Source organism: Urocitellus parryii, chromosome 7 (genome assembly GCF_045843805.1).
Source record: "Urocitellus parryii isolate mUroPar1 chromosome 7, mUroPar1.hap1, whole genome shotgun sequence".
In the NCBI taxonomy this organism is placed as follows: Eukaryota; Metazoa; Chordata; class Mammalia; order Rodentia; family Sciuridae; genus Urocitellus; species Urocitellus parryii.
In genome coordinates, this window is record NC_135537.1 from 168864274 (window position 1) to 168881187 (window position 16914).

At 35.1% G+C, this 16914-nt stretch overlaps 1 protein-coding gene across 1 annotated transcript in view; it reads left to right on the plus strand.

Moving 5' to 3' along the window:
- Positions 1-16914, plus strand: part of Tanc2 (tetratricopeptide repeat, ankyrin repeat and coiled-coil containing 2) — a 412218-nt gene that overhangs the window by 301901 nt on the left and 93403 nt on the right. The window contains exon 11 of the mRNA XM_077800862.1: positions 1462-1595. Within this exon, the coding sequence (XP_077656988.1) occupies positions 1462-1595 (134 nt within the window). The remainder of the gene's footprint in view (positions 1-1461; positions 1596-16914) is intronic.

Sequence of the window (16914 nt, forward strand, 5' to 3'; positions counted from 1 at the left end):
ACACACACACACACACACACACAAAAAAAAAAAAAAAAAAAAAACATTTTGTGAAAATAGACCTGTTGTATAATTCAGATATTGTAACATTAACTACAGCTATTCTCAGTGCAGTAAAGAAGTTCTTTTAATACAAGACTATATTTTCCTATCACTAAAATGGCCCAATGATAGTTACTTGAATTTGACATTTGTTGACAGCTACTAAACCCCCAAATAGCTGCTAGGTAAGTAACCCCCACTCTCCCTACTCTGCTCATTTCATAAGTCTGTTTTGCCATTTTGATGTGCATACTAACTACCACCTATTAACTTTTATTTCTACTGTGTTCTGAATATCAAATAGAAAATAAGACTCTGAAAGACAAAAAAAAATAAGGGCATCTCCAAAAGGGACCAGCTAGAAGTCAGAATATTTGAATAATAATTACACACAAAATTAAAATCAAAATAATGGGAAGAGTGGGGGGAAATAAACACCATGAATAATAACAGTGACGATAATCACTGAACTTTGCCTCTATTCAAAATGTCATGTATTTCTTCAGACTTTTATACACTGCCATCTCCTATACCCACCACCCTGCCATTATTAAGAACTTATTTCGTAACCAAGGAATCTACCAATTGGATGAAAGAAATCTAAATTCACTCTTACTGGTAAGGAGTTAAGTGAAGACTACCTTCTTCTTTTCAATAACTATTGGCCATCAAATAATGAATTCAAATATTTGTTTAGTGCCTGTTTTAGAAATATGGTCTTATTTATAAATATGGTTTATAATTTCTAGTAGTACTTAAGAATATGTTTTCTAAATTATAAGAACAAATAAATTTTTTTAAAAAAATTGTAGTCTTATGGAACTATAATTTACAACCCATGCAGTTCACTCATTTAAAGTATTCAGTTCAGCTTGTATAAAATTCATTAGTCTGATATTAGAACATTTTTATCCTACTAAAAGAAACCCATGACTCTTAGTAGTAAATCTTGTTTTTCCCACTAATCCCCTACCTCCAGCCCCAGGAAACCCCTAGTTTACTTTCTGTTTCTATGGGTTTCCCTATTTGGGGCATTTCATATAAATAGAATCATAAAAGGGTCATTTTGACTTGACTTCTTTGACAGCATAGTATTTTTAAGGAACATCTATGTTGTATCTGTATATCTCATTTCTTTTTATTGTCACGTTTAATCCATTGTGTGTCTATATTGCATTTTATCTATTCATCAGTTGATTGACAGTTGAGCCATTTTCTGGTTTTTGCCTATTTTAATCATGCTTCTCTGAACATTTGTGTACAAGTTTTTGTGTAGATATGAGTTTTATCTCTATTGGGCATATAGCTTGGAGGGGAATTGCTGAATTGCTGGGTCATAGATAAATGGAATTAACTAATCATCCTTTAGTTCAGGCTTATATGATTATCTGATGCAAACATCTCATCTTTTTAATCCAGATGTGGATGCCAACAGAGAGTTGCCACTCACACAGCCACCTTCAGCTCACTCATCTATCACAAGTGGGAGCTGCCCAGGAACTCCAGAAATGCGTAGGCGACAGGAAGAAGCTATGCGAAGATTAGCCTCACAGGTAAAACAGAATTCCCAAACTGGGGACATGCTGTTTGCATTTGAACATTAAGGCAAAAATAGGGAGAGCCTAGGCAAAGTAAAAAAATATATGTGAAGGTATACCATGAGAATATGGAGAAAAGTTTCTGGGTTTTTTCATTTGTTGTTATCCCTAGGGAAAAAATACCTTATTGTGTTGGAATTAGAACCTTAGAGTTGGAATAACTTAGAAATGGAGTCTTCTGAGGAATCAACAAGGAAGTAGAAACTCAAAGAAGTTACATGGTTTACCCACGATCACAGTATAAGTAATTAATAGGTTTTTTTACTTTTCTTTCTAGCTCAAAACCCTTTCTTTATATTATTCTGTCTATATTTGTGCTATACTTTATACTTATACTATATTTATACTTTATATGTACATTTATACTGTACATTTTTTATGTTTGAGTTTGAAATTTCTCTTTTTCTCAAAGTAACATATATACATAGAAAATCAAGTAATGCTCAAAACAAGCAGTTTCCTTTCTCTTCCCAACTCATCCATTCCCCAAAAGCAGCCACTTTCAATTGTCTGGCTTTTTTAATCTCAATATTTTTAAATAATACCCATATATTGCTCTAACTTTTCTTATTCATTTACACGTTATCTCTTGCTTATTATAATGATGAGGATAGCTCTTTCACTTTCCTCCTGTCATGCTCCAAGCACAATTACATCATGATTTTTGACTGAAACCCTATTACAATATTTTAAGCATTAATACTGTGCAATCATGATTCACTCTGGAACAAAGGACATTTCCTTCTTAAAATGCCTCATTTTAAATTGTACTTATTTTTCTTCAGATCTTTGACTAAGTCATTCCATAATTCTTACTATAATTTTATAAAGTGCATCTTAGTACTACTTTTCATGCTTATCAGTTAAATTTTCCCCTCAGAGATATCCATTCTAAAGCCCATGAAGCTCAGTCTAGACCCAGGATGTTCTTAAGGCTTGCCACCTCCTTTTTATTTTGAAAATTATTATCACTTCTCTTTTATCCCATATCACCTTCTTTCTTGATTTTATTCTTCATTTTCTTGGAACAGATCCTCCAGGAGCTTCCTAAGAAATTATGCATATAACATAAGTTTTTTGAGACTTAACATTTCCAGAAGCATCTTTATTCTATGCTCATACTCTTCTGTTTGTTTGACATAATATATCACTCTAGATTAAAAATTATTATCCCTCATATTTTGAAGGCATTGCCCCATTGTCTTGAACTTCAAAATTGATGTCAAATAATCTGATACTATTCTTTTTGGGGGGGGCGGGATACAGAACATTTATTATTTGTTTATAGATTTTTTTATTGTTGGTAGTTCAAAACATTACACAGTTCTTAATATATCATATTTCACAGTTTGATTCAAGTGGGTTATGAACTCCCATTTTTACCCCGTATACAGATTGCTGTATCACATCAGTTACACTTCCATTGATTTACATATTGCCATTCTAGTGTCTGATGTATTCAGCTGTTTATCCTATTCTCTACTATCCCCCCTCCCCTCCCCTCCCCTCCCCTCCCCTCTCGCTACCCCCTCTACTGTAAATCATTTCTTCCACTTGTATTATTATTCTCTTATCCCTCCTTTCCTCTTATATGTAATTTTGTATAACCCTGAGGATCAACTTCCATTTTCATGCAATTTCCCTTCTCTCTCCCTTTCCCTCCCACCTCTCATCCCTGTTTAATGTTAATCTTCTTCTCTAGCTCTTCGTCCCTACCCTCTCCTTAGTTACTCCCCTTATATCAATGAAGTCATTTGGCATTTGTTTTTTTAAGGATTGGCTAGCTTCACTTAGCATAATCTGCTCCAATGCCATCCATTTCCCTCCAAATTCTATGATTTTGTCGTTTCTTAATGCAGAGTAATACTCCATTGTGTATAAATGCCACATTTTTTTATCCATTCATCTATTGAAGGGCATCTAGGCTGGTTCCACAATCCTGCTATCGTGAATTGTGCTGCTATGAACATCGATGTAGCAGTGTCCCTGTAGCATGCTCTTATTAGGTCTCTAGGGAATAGACCGAGAAGGGGAATAGCTGGGTCAAATGGTGGTTCCATTCCCAACTTTCCAAGAAATCTCCATACTGCTTTCCAAATTGGCTGCACCAATTTGCAGTCCCACCAACAATGAATAAGTGTACCCTTTTCCCCACATCCTCTCCAGCACTTGTTGTTGTTGGACTTCCTAATGGCTGCCAATCTTACTGGAGTGAGATGGTATCTTAGGGTGGTTTTGATTTGCATTTCTCTGACTGCTAGAGATGGTGAGCATTTTTTCATGTACTTATTGATTGATTGTATGTCCTCCTCTGAGAAGTGTCTGTTCAGGTCCATAGCCCATTTGTTGATTGGGTTATTTGTTATCTTATTGTCTAATTTTTTGAGTTCTATATTCAAAATTCTTTGTATATACCTTTTTTCTCTCCAGAAGCTTTTAAGATCTTTTTTATCACCATATTCTTGGATCTTTTTTCATAATTATGTTGGTACATAGCAAGCCCTAAAAATACTGTTTAATTTTGGAAAATGCTTTTGTATTGTTTATCAATAATTTCCTCCTGTTCTGTCATTTTGTAACTCTTGTTAACTTGGTTAATAGGAGCTAATCAAAAATTAGATTTCCTGTGCTGATACTCTAGTTTTCTTAAATTTCTATCCTGTTTTTCATGTTCTCGTTTTTGGTTTTGGATTTTTTTTTCCTTATAAGCCACTTTGGTAGATTTCTTCAACATTACCTTCCAATCCTTTCCTTCCCCCCCCCAAAAAAAAATATATATATATAGGCAATGATTATTTTAATTTCCATTAGTTTTTTTTCTTTTTCTGCAGTTGTCCCCCTTTTTATTTAGCATCCTATTCATGTTTTATGTATGCAGTGTGTTCTCTTTTCCTTTATGATTAGGTACTGAAAAACTAATTGGAAGGTTGTGTGTGCAGACAGCAAGATGATCCATTCTTTATTGGAAATACCCAAAAGTCAGTGTCCATATTCTCCAGCAAAGAATCCTCCAGTTCCTTGCCTGGGTGCCAGCAATCTGGAGCTGGGTAGAAGACGGATAGGGTTTTACCAGTCAGTGTATGACTTTTGCTGAAGCCCTCCCCCGCTTTTTTTCTTTTTTTTTTTTTATTTTTTGGTTCTGCACCTTATCCCTACCTTTGTCTATGTTTGGTGTCCCTAAGTCTAGATTCTCTCCTATTTAGTTTCTCTAGTTAAATATAATTCTCATTCCACTGACTCTTGAGGAGGTTATCACCTGGCTGGACAGGGTGTAGAAATGGAGATATGGGGATGTAAACTTTACAGAAATTCTGTTTTCAGCTCCCTTCCTCACACTCATCTTCCACTGCTTCTAATTCCTATGCTTTTCTGAAATTTTAAAGATGGTCTGTAATAGCGTAAGGTTATATTTTTTTCGATCTGGCTAAGAGCCAGAAGCAGCTGTTTCCCCAATTTACATTATTAATTACCCCCACAGATTAGCATACACTCATCTACAAATGAGCTTCTGTAAACAGAAATTTCACTCAGATTTATTCCTCACAAATTGTAAGTTCAAAAGAGACATCTGTTTTTCCCTGAATATTCTCTGTGTAAATGGTCCCCAATTTCTTCTTTTTTAGAACAAGTAGAATAAATATTGTAGAAATATGTGAATGCTGAGGAGCTTCCACCATCAGTCTTTCAGCTATTCATTTAGAATATAACTTTGGAAGCACCAAAAATCCAAAACTAAAGATAAATCAGTGGAAAAAAGCAGACACAAATCTCTATATTATGTAGCTCACGTTTTCATGGTGGGAAGATAATAAACAGATAAATATATAATATGTCAGGTAATTGTTAAAAAATCTTAGAGAATTAAGTCTTCTTGTTAAGTCTTAGTTCCTCTCTTAGCAAGAAAAGTCCCAAGATATTTATATTCAATATTTAGAAAATGTTAAATATTGTAGTCAGGCATGGTGGCACATGCTTGTAATCCCAGTGTTTTGAGAGGCTAAGGCAGGAGGATCACAAGTTCAAGGCCAGCCTTAGCAGATAGCAGCAATTTAGCAAGGCCCTGTCTCAAAATAAAAGACTGGGGATGTAGTTCAGTGGTAAGGTACTCCTGGGTTTAATCCCCAGTGCAAAAAGAAAATGTTAACATACATTTATAGGAAATTTGACTATTTCTACTTAGTTGAGAAGTATATTTTAAATTTTATGGTTATTTCTTCCTTAAGCAAATAAATAAATCTGTTTGCACCTAGAGGTGAGATACATTTAGAGATTTTTTTGTTTTTGTTATGTTTTATGGTATTGAGGATCAAACTCAGTCTCTCATGCATGCTAGGCAAGTGTTCTACCATTGAGCTATATCACCAGCCCTTTTTATTTTTTATTTTGAGACAAGTTCTCATTAAGTTGCCCATATTAGCTTCAAACTTACCAGGCTCTGGCCTCAGTCTCATGAGTAGCTGGAATTACAAGCCTGTGCCACCAAGCCTGGCTGGGATATGTTCAAGTTTGTGCTAAACACTGTTTAAGAAATGCCCCAGGAGGAGTGGGGAGGGATTTGTGGCTCAGCACTAGAACAATCACCTAGCACATGCAAGGCACTGGGAGTTCGATCCTCAGCACCACATAAAAATTAACAAATGAAATAAAGATATTGTGCCCAACTATAATTTTAAAAAATAGAAAAAAAGAAATGCTCCACTGAGTTAGGTGGTGCATGCCTGTAATCCCAGTGGCTCAGAGGGCTGAGGCAGGAGGACCAGGAGTTCAAAGCCTGCCTCAGCAATGGCAAGGAGCTAAGCAATTCAGTGAGACCCTATCTCTAAATAAAACACAAAATAGGGCTGGGGGTGTGGCTTGATGGTTGAGTGCCCCTGAGTTCAATCCCCAGTATCCAAAAAAAAGAAAGAAAAAAGAAATGGCCCCTTCAATTAAAATTTAATGTTATCACAGTAATTGTGCTACATGTTAACAGTTCAGCTATGCAAGTTTATGCTGTGAAAGCATAGGGCAGAAACTAGCAGTCTTGTTTCTCACCAATAACAAATCAATAAGCAGACATTAACTTTCCAATGAGATTTTCAAATCTGCTAGTTTTTTGATGAAGTAGGCTAATATTCAAAAAATTTTGAAACCTCTTGATTTGACAGAGTTCTTTATGTCAGTTCGTATATATCAGTAATTACCGTTGGTATTTCACAATATTATTGCTCCTTCTGGTGCTGCTAATTGAGAGTTTTTGTTATTACTTTAGAACAGTTTTATTTCTCAAAGAAACAGTTTGTACTTGAAATATAGCAGATTTTGCTAGGTCAGCATCTCTCAAGCAAATCTCCTATATTTCTTCTGAAATGCCTTCAGAATAGAGAGGCACAGAGATTTTATTCTGGGCCTTGCCTGCATATGTAAATTTAACTATAACAGCAATGGTACATACAGAATTCATAGGACATAGAGACATTGGCTTCCATTTGCTAAGAACTTAATATGTGTTGCTGCTCAGTACTATTTTTTATTTTTGTTGTCTTGTTCATTCTTAACCCTATGAGTTGTTTAATTATCTTCATTTTACAGATGAGAAACTGTGTCTCTAGCAATTACTTTTTTCAAAGTCATACTGTTAATAAATAGCAAAGCTAGTAATCAAAGCCAGTATTAAGTAATCCTGTTATTATCCTCATTCTGTAAATGAGGAAACAGAGCTCTAAGAATAAATAACTTACCTCAGTATATTAGTGAGTCAAGATTTAAATTGAGTCAGGCAGGCTTCAGAACCTATTCTTTTAATCACTGCTGCCTCTCTCTTTTTTTAGTATTCATTCTATCAGTCATTGAATTTGGCTTCAAAGCTAAATAAATAAATAAAGGTGATGAAGATGTTCCTTTCAGTCATTTTGTCAAGTTAATATTCTTCTAGGAAGCTGAGATTGTGGCTCAGTGGCAGAGCACTTGCCTCCACGTATGAGGAGTACCACATAAAAATAAATATATGAAATGAAGGTATTGTGTTTATCTACAACTATAAAAATATTTTTAAAAAATTATTCTAAAAGATTTTTATGCAACTAGAAGCTCTTGTCATACTAGAAGCTAATGCATATGAAATAAATTAATACATATGAAATAAGCTAATTTGAGAAACCAGCTAATTTTAAGAAATGTCACAGACAAAAAAAGTACAGGTTTTTAAAAAAATATATATGTAAGTAAAAAGACTAGAACATGCCCTATCAGGGAGGATGTCAAATGATCACTGCTCTTAAAATTGTTGCTGCTGCTATTAAAGCTATCAGACAAAGAGGTAGTCATTTAAGCAATCTTGTAACATTGAGCATGTTGAACATAATGTGGAGATGTGAGCCAGGCGTGGGCGCGCGCGCGCACACACACACACACACACACACACACACACAGCCAAAGTGGAAGAGATGGGCAGAAAACAACCTAAATTTTAATTTGTATTGCTGTGACTGTTTTTTTTTTTAAGATTTGCATTTAAGAGAAATTAGGCCCAAAATAAACAATAAATAACCTGTAAATTATGTTATATATAATTTGTCTAGGGCTTTTTCCTCTGAATATTCACACTGAAGTTTTATAGTCAGATTCAGATTTCACCTACATTCAGAATACTAAATATGGAAAAACAACCTTGTTCACTTGTCTATTTCTGTATTTTTTAATCTGCCTTTTCCACTACAATGTGTCAATTTTAAATGTTCAGCACTGTATCCCCAGCTCCTAGAGCAACGCTTGGCACTTAAATTCTTGTTACATGAATGAAACAATTCTAGACTATTCTCTATGCTAAAGCCTGAGTAATCACTAAAATAAATTTGGTTTTCGTGCTTAGAGCCAGCAAATGACTCCATGTTGCCCTAGAGTGAAACCCAAACTCTCTTCTTAAAATATCACATGAACTGTAATGAAAGTGCCTTTGCTTTTAAATATCTAGCCCCAAGCTAGACATTTTGAACCAGATAATTCTTTGGGGGATATTGGTATTGTCCTGTATATTGTGGGATGTTAGTTCTATCCACTTCCCCTAATATTCTCTCAAGCCCCCATTATGACAACCAAAAATGTCTCCAGATATTGCCAAGTATTTGCTGGGAAACAAAACCACTCTTAGTTGAAAACCTATCATTCCCCATTCACACTCTAACTACAATAAAATTAATTTCAATTCCTTGAGAGTGTAAATCTTTGTTTTGCCTTCGGATTTTTGCACATACTGTACCCTCTACCTGGAACACTGACACGCCCAGATTCACTTCATCTTCCTTAATATCTCAGCTTAAGTATTTCTTTGGCTGTCTTCAGTTACCTTAAGGTGGCCCTGCTTTATTTTACCCCAGCACCCTATATTTCCTCTTTCATAATACTTATCTCACTATTTTTTATAACTTGCTTAATTGCCTCTCTTTCCTGCTAAACTGTAAAGAATAGACAGGGATTATATTTCCAGAATCTAGCATAATGCCTAGCATACAGTGGAAGTTCAATTTACATTTTTGAATGAATATAAATGCCAGTATTTTCTATTATGAAATCTTAGGGCATCAAATTAGGTACTTAATTATAATAATGGTTTCCAACCCACTTATTATTGTCAAATCTGAATCAGATTCATATACCTCCAAGAATGAATCTCAATGGAGTCTGGAATTCCACCAATCTTCTGAGACAAAAGTTTTACAAACTATTGATTAAATGTGCTTAGAACTGATCATTTTGTGTCAGATGTACTTCTATAGGAATCCAGATGAACTAATTAAATTAGTCACTTTCTTTTAAAGATTTGCACTTGATATTGAGCCTAACTCCCCTTGACTCAAGTAATCTATAGTTGAATAGTAGCAATCTACAGTATACAGCTATTTAGGTCTAGAATTATAACAAAGCTATACATTACACTGAGCTTTGCCAAAGCTAATTAACAACAGGGCACTGACTACCCAGTGTTGTAATATACTATAACACCTCTATAATCAAACAGTGTGGTACTGGTGTGTGAGTAGAGGAACAGAACAGAAAATTCATAGTTATACCCAAATATGTATGCATATTTGGGTCTAACTTAGTATGCAACAAGGGTAGCATCTTAGGTCACTAAAGTAAAAACAGACTTTTTAATTAAATAGTGCTAGAACAACTAAGTGATATATATATATGAGAGATAAATTAATACATTTCTCATACCATGCACAAGAGTAAACTCCAAATGGAGTAGGGATCCAAATATAAAAAATGAAATAATACAAAAACATTGAAATCATACAAATAATAGTGAAAATATGAGTGACTTCATCTTTGACTTTGATGAAAGTAAAGGCTTTTTAAGATCTAAATCTAGAAAAATAGAAGAAAAGATTGATAAATATAAGTGCAACATCACCAAAAAGCACTAGAAACAAAGTCAAAGACAACTAATAAGTTGAAAGGAAATATTCGTAACATACCCTGAAATCACAGTTAACAAAAACAAAAACAGACAAATGAGATGGTATCAAATGAACAGCTTCTGCATAGCAAAGGAAATAATTAACAATGTGAAAAGACAGCCCACAGAACAGGAAAAAATGTACATAAGCCATACTCTGATAAAGGGTTAATATCCAAAAATATAAGGGACTCAACTCTGTAGCAAAAAAATATCCCAACTAAAAATTAGGCAAAAAATGTTGCTGTATAGTTGGCACCATGTATCATAGGCCTAGGCCTCAGCTTACCACTATTGGGAAGTGGTGGAAACTATTTTTCATATATAATTTCTTTATTTTTTTAATTTATGTATTTTTTAATGTGGTGCTGGGTATCGAACCCAGTGCCTCATGTGTGCTAGGCAAGTGCTCTATCACTGAGCCACAACCCCAGCTCTGATGAAACTTTTAAGAGGAGGGCCTAGTGGAAGGTCTTTGAGTCATTGCAGGTATATTCTTCTTTTTTTCTTTTTTACTTATATATGACAGAGGAATGCATTACAATTCTTATTACACATATAGAGCAAAATTTTTCATATTTTTAGTTGTAGACACAGTATATTCACAACAATTTGTGTCTTCATACCTGTACTTTGGATAATAATGATCATCACATTCCACCATCATTAATAACCCCATGTCCCCTCCCTTCCCCTCCAACCCCCTTACCCTATCTAGAGTTCTTCTATTCCTCCCATGTTCCCGCTCCCTATCCCACTATGAACCAGCCTCCTTATATCAAAGAAAACATTCAGCATTTGGTTTTTTGGGATTGACTTACTTCACTTAGCATTATCTTCTCTAACTCCATTCATTTACCTTCAAATGCCATGATTTTATTCTCTTTTATTGCTGAATAATGTTCCATTGTGTATATACACCACATTTTTTTATCCATTCATCTATTGAAGGGCATCTAGGTTGGTTCCATAGTTTAGCTATTATGCTACTATAAACATTGATGTGGCTGTGTCCCTATAGTATGCAGTTTTTAAGTCCTTTGGTTATAGATCGAGGAGAGTGATACCTGGGTCAAAAGGTGGTTCCCTTCCCAATTTTCCAAGAAATCTCCATACTGCTTTCCAGATTGGCTGCACCAATTTACAGTCCCACCAGCAGTGTATGAGTGTACCTTTCCCCCACATCCTCGCCAACACTTATTGTTGTTTGTCTTCATAATAGCTGCCATTCTGACTGGAGTGAGATGAAATCTTAGAGTTGGGGGTGTATTCTTAAAGGGGAGAGTAAGACCCCCTGTTTTTTCCTCATTCTCTTTTTGGCTTTCTGGCCATGCAATGGGCAATTCTGTTCCACTGTGCACTTTCACCATGGTGTGCTATTTCCTATAGGACCAAAGCAATGAGGCCAATCAATCATGGACTGAAACCTCAAACTTGGAAAAGAATAAACCTTTTCTCTTTATAATCTCAGGTATTTGAGTAACAGAAAGCTGACTGACACAGACCTGAACAGACATTTCTCAAAAGAAGATATACACGTGGCCAAAAGATACATGAAAAAATGCCCGGCATCACTAATTACTAGAAAAATGTAAATTAAAACCATAATGAGATTTTGTACCTGTTATAATGGCTTTTTTCAAAAAGATGAAACATAACAAGTATTGGCAAGGATATAGAGAAAAGGGAACACTTATACATTGTTAACAGGAAGGTAAATTAGTACAGTCATTATGGAAAACTGTATGACAGTTCTTCAGAAAGCTAAACACAAGCCTAGGGGTATAGATGTATGTGGTAGAGTGCTTGCCTAGCATGCACATGGCCCTGGTTTTCATCCCCCCACAAAGAAAAGCAACAAATTCAAAATTGAATTATCATATGATAGAATAATTCTATTTCTGGATATATCCAAAGGAACTGAAATCACTGTTGAAGGGATATCTGCACTTCCGTGCTCACTATGGCACTATTCACAACATCCAAGATATAGAATAAAACTAATTATCTATCAAAAATTAGTGGATAAATAATTAAACTATGGAACCAACCTAGATGCCCTACAACAGATGAATGGGTAAAGAAACTGTAGTACATATACACAAGGGAATATTACTCAGCCATAAAGAAGAATGGAATTATGGCATTTGCCTCTAAATGGATGGAACTTTAGACTATCATGCTAAGTGCAATAAGCCAATCTCAAAAAAACAAAAGTTTAATGTTGTCTCTGATATGCAGATGCTAACTCACAGGAAGGTGGGTGGGTAGGGAAGAATAGAAGTTCAATGGATTTGACAAAGGGGAATGAATGAAGGGAAGAGAGGGGGGATATAAATAGGAAAGACAGTAGAATGAATCTAACTTAACTTTCATACACACACACACACACACACACACACACACATATACACATACCATAGTGAATCTCCACATCATGTACAGCCTCAAGAATGGGATCCTAATTAAAATAAGATATACTCCATGTATGTATAATATTTCAGAATATAATCTGTTGTCATATATACCTAAAAATAACAAATTTTAAATAGACCAAAAAATGAGTGGATAAAGAAAATGTGGAATACTATTCAGCCTTCAAAAACAACATAGACATTTGGGTTGTTGGGATTGGCTAACATCACTTAGCATTATCTTCTCTAACTCCATCCATTTACCTGCAAATGCCATGATTTTATTCTCTTTTATTGCTGAGTAATATTCCATTGTGTATATATACCACATTTTTTAATCCACTCATCTGTTGAAGTGCATCTAGGTTGGTTCCACAGTTTAGCTTTTGTGAATTGTGCTGCTATAAACATTGAATATAAGGAAGCTGATTCTTAGTGGGATAGGGAGAGGGAGCATGAGAGGAATAGACAAACTCTAGATAGGGCAGAGGGGTTGGAGGGGAAGGGAGGGGCCCCTGCATGGGGTAATTAATGATGGTGGAATGTGATGAGCATTCTTATCCAAAGTACAGGTATGAAGACACGAACTGGTGTGAATATAGTATGTATACAACCAGAGATATGAAAAATTGTGCTCTATGTATGTAGTAAGAATTGTAATGCATTCTGATGTCATTAAATAAATAAATAAATAAAAATAGACAAATCTAAAGCACATTACAGAAATATAAGTACAACATGATTTCACTTACATATGAAATCTAAAAAGTTGAACTAGAAGTACAGTAAAATGATGGTTAACAGAGACTGCAGGTGGCAAGTGGGAAAAGAGAGAATGGAGAATCGTTAATCAAAGAGGACAAATTTTCAGATAAAAGAAATACATTTTGAGATCCACTGCACAGAAGCTTGACAACAAAATAACCAAGAGGATAACGTGGCACATCAATTAGCTTGGTTTAATCATTCCACATTATATACATATATCAAACATTACATTGGATCCCATCAACGTGTATACTTAAGATTTGTCAACCTAAAATAATAATAATAATTTTTTAAATCTACCCCTTGTTAAATTTTAGCATAATGTCAAAGAAGAATTCCACAATTATCTGAAATGGTTATTAAAACATCTTTCACTTCTCCAGCTTATATGTATATGTATGTGGAGAGAGACTAGACTTTATATAGTTATTTATACATACATAATTTTACTTTCCTCATCTACTTTAACTTAAAACAATTTATTGCAACATATTGAATACAGAGGTAGATATGAGTCTATTTCAAAAGTGTAAAACAATGACACTTTTCTTCTGAAATTTTGTTTTGAAAAATGATCTTTTCATAAAAATATGTTCTTAGATGTCAACATGTAATATGCTTATTATTGTGATTTTAATTGAATCAGTAAACAAAAATTTTAAGGAAAATTATTCTCAATAAATATCACAGCCCCTTATATTTAAGGGACACCACCCCACCAAACCCATTACTCTTCTCAAGTTATCTTGAAAGAACACTGGAGCCCATCTAAGGGAAATTCTAGTGAACTAAACTGAAATGAACTGAGTAACAAAATATAGAGAATTGGATTATAATCAATAGAATAAAATAAGTAAATAAGTAAGGGGAAAGAAACAGGTCCTTCTTCCAGTAGGATTCTAATTAACAAGTTAGAAAGAGAGAAATTGAAAGTCATTATCAAGCAAACACTACAATAATAATTGTTACAAACAAGATCCATTGATAATTACTAAAATTAATGAGCAGAAATTTGAGGACAAATAGGATTTGCTTAGTTTCAAAAGTATCCCCAAGATATTAAAGATATTTATAGTCAAGAAACCTGGCAGAGGCCAGACATGATGGTGCACACCTGTAATCTCAACAGTTTGGTAGGCTGAGGCAGGAGGATCACAAGTCCAGGGACAGCCTGGACAACTTAGCAATACCCTATCTTAAATGAAAAATAAAAAAGGGAAGGGCTGGGGATGTAGCTCAGTGGTAGAGTCCCTCCAGGTTCAACCCAAATCATAAAAGAAAGAAACCTGGCAGAACTTTAACTCCAACCAAGTGAACAAGGATAACCTCACCAGTAACAAAACATGACAACATTAAGAACTCTGTATAGTAAGATCCTCAAAAAAGGATCCAACCCTTTTTTTGTGTGTTCCTGCCCAGAAAAGTTTCAGATTATCAGAAAAAATCATATTTGAGAGACATTAAGAAAACCCAAATTGAGAGACATTCAGTAAAATAATTGATCAATACCCTTCAAAAATATCAAGGCTAGGGGCTGGGGATGTGGCTCAAGCGGTAGCGCGCTCACCTGGCATGTGTGCGGCCCGGGTTCGATCCTCAGCACCACATACAAACAAAGATGTTGTGTCCGCCGAGAACTAAAAAATAAATATTTAAAAATTCTCTCTCTCTCTCTCTCTTTCCCCCCTCCCTCCCCCCTCCCTCCCCCTCCCTCCCCCCCCTCTCCCCCCCCCTCCCCCCCCTCTCCCCCCCCCCTCTTTAAAAAAAAATATATCAAGGCTATAGAGCTGGGGTTGTGGCTCAGTGGTAGAGCCCTCACCTAGCATGTGTGAGGCCCTAGGTTGGATCCTCAACACCACATAAAAATAAATAAATAAAGGTATTGTGTCCAACTACAACTAAAAATTATTTATAAAAATATATCAAGGATGTAAAAAGAGTGAGGATCTCTTACAGATAAAGAGGAGTCTAAGGAGAAATAACTAAATACCATTAGGGTCCTGGATAGAATCCTGAAAAGAAAAGGTCATCATGAGAAAACTAAAATTTGGATAACATGTTTAGATAATATTTTTGCACCACTCTTTATCTAGTGGTTTTGATAATTATACTATAGTTATATAAGACACTAGTAATAAAGGAAGCTGGGTGAGGAAACTCTGTGTACTACTTTTGCAACATTTCTGAAAGTCTAAAATTAGTAGAAAGTACAAAGTTAAAAAATAAATAAAAGTCCTATTACCAAAAGTATTCCAAACTGGAAAATTACTGAGTCTGAAGCAGAACTAAGCCTAGGAGCTATTCTTAGCTTCTAGTTCCAGAGTGAAGATCAGAATCAGAACTCGGGGGCAAGAGAAAGTATTCACCGTGAGTCTCCAGGTCCCTAGAAATTTTAAAAAGCAGATTAACTTAATTGTTGAAAATTGTGCTGATTAGGAAATCAGTGTGACAGTGGTGAGGGAGAAGAACTACCAATAGAGTGATGAAAAGGAGACATGGCATAAGAGCATGAAAGCAGGCCTGAGGAAAGGACAGTTGCACCTCTAGAAGTTAAATTACAAATGCTAGTTGTGTAAACAAGGAGAGGTACCACTGAGCCACATCCCCAGCCAGATTTTTGTACTTTTTTAGAGACAAGACAAAACAAAAGAGCTGGGATGTAGCTCAGTGGTACAGCCACAGTGTCTCACTGAATTGCTTAGCACCCCTCACTTTTGCTGAGGCTGGCTTTGAACTCTCGATCCTCCTGCCTCAGCCTCCCAAACTGCTGGGATTACAGGTATGTGCCATGGCACCCAACTAAAACTATCCTTTTTTAATGAAAGATTAGTTTAATCCTGTCACAGTTATTCATTTGAAGTGGAAGATGGTCTATGGAGTTTGAAGGCTGACAATTTTTAACACAGCCCGGTAGATTTGCTACCACTCAATCCCTTCCTTTGATGATATTTATGATAAATTTTACATTTTCTCGGAGACGACATTTAAAGAAAAGATTTCGTATACAAGGCTGTGACGACCTCCAATCTTTTGTCTAAAACCCTACCAGCATTCCTCTTTGTTTCTTCTTCCAAAGGAAAAACATAAAATATATTTAATGTCTTCTTCCAAAGAATTAATGCAACTCTAGTCAAGTCAGATATATTTGGTATAAAGTTGTATTAATAAAAATTTAGTGATTTAAAATAAGGAAGGAAACTTAAGATGGAAAAATATTAATATATAAGAAAGATAATAGCTAAAAATAAATTTTAGATAAGTCATTTTGAAAATAAGAATTTACCAAGGAGAAAGATTTTTACCTGCTGATTTATTGGGGATAGACTACTTCTAAACCATTTCCAAGAAATTGTAATAATAAAGACTGTATGTGGGTAGACATGATAACTACCTTAAAGCTATAGAGGATACTTAATAAATCTGAGATTAAGCACTGGTACAGTAAGAGGCTTTTAAAAATCTGCATTTCTAGACTTGTTAGGTTTTTTTCATTTTGTTTTATTTTTGTGTATGTAGTACTGGGGATTGAAACCACAGTCTCATCAATGATAGGCAAGTGCTGTACCACTGAGCTACATCCTAGCTGTTTTGTTTTGTTTTGTTTTGTTGTTCGAGACAAGGTCTCACAGCCTCATCAATGCTAGGCAAGTGC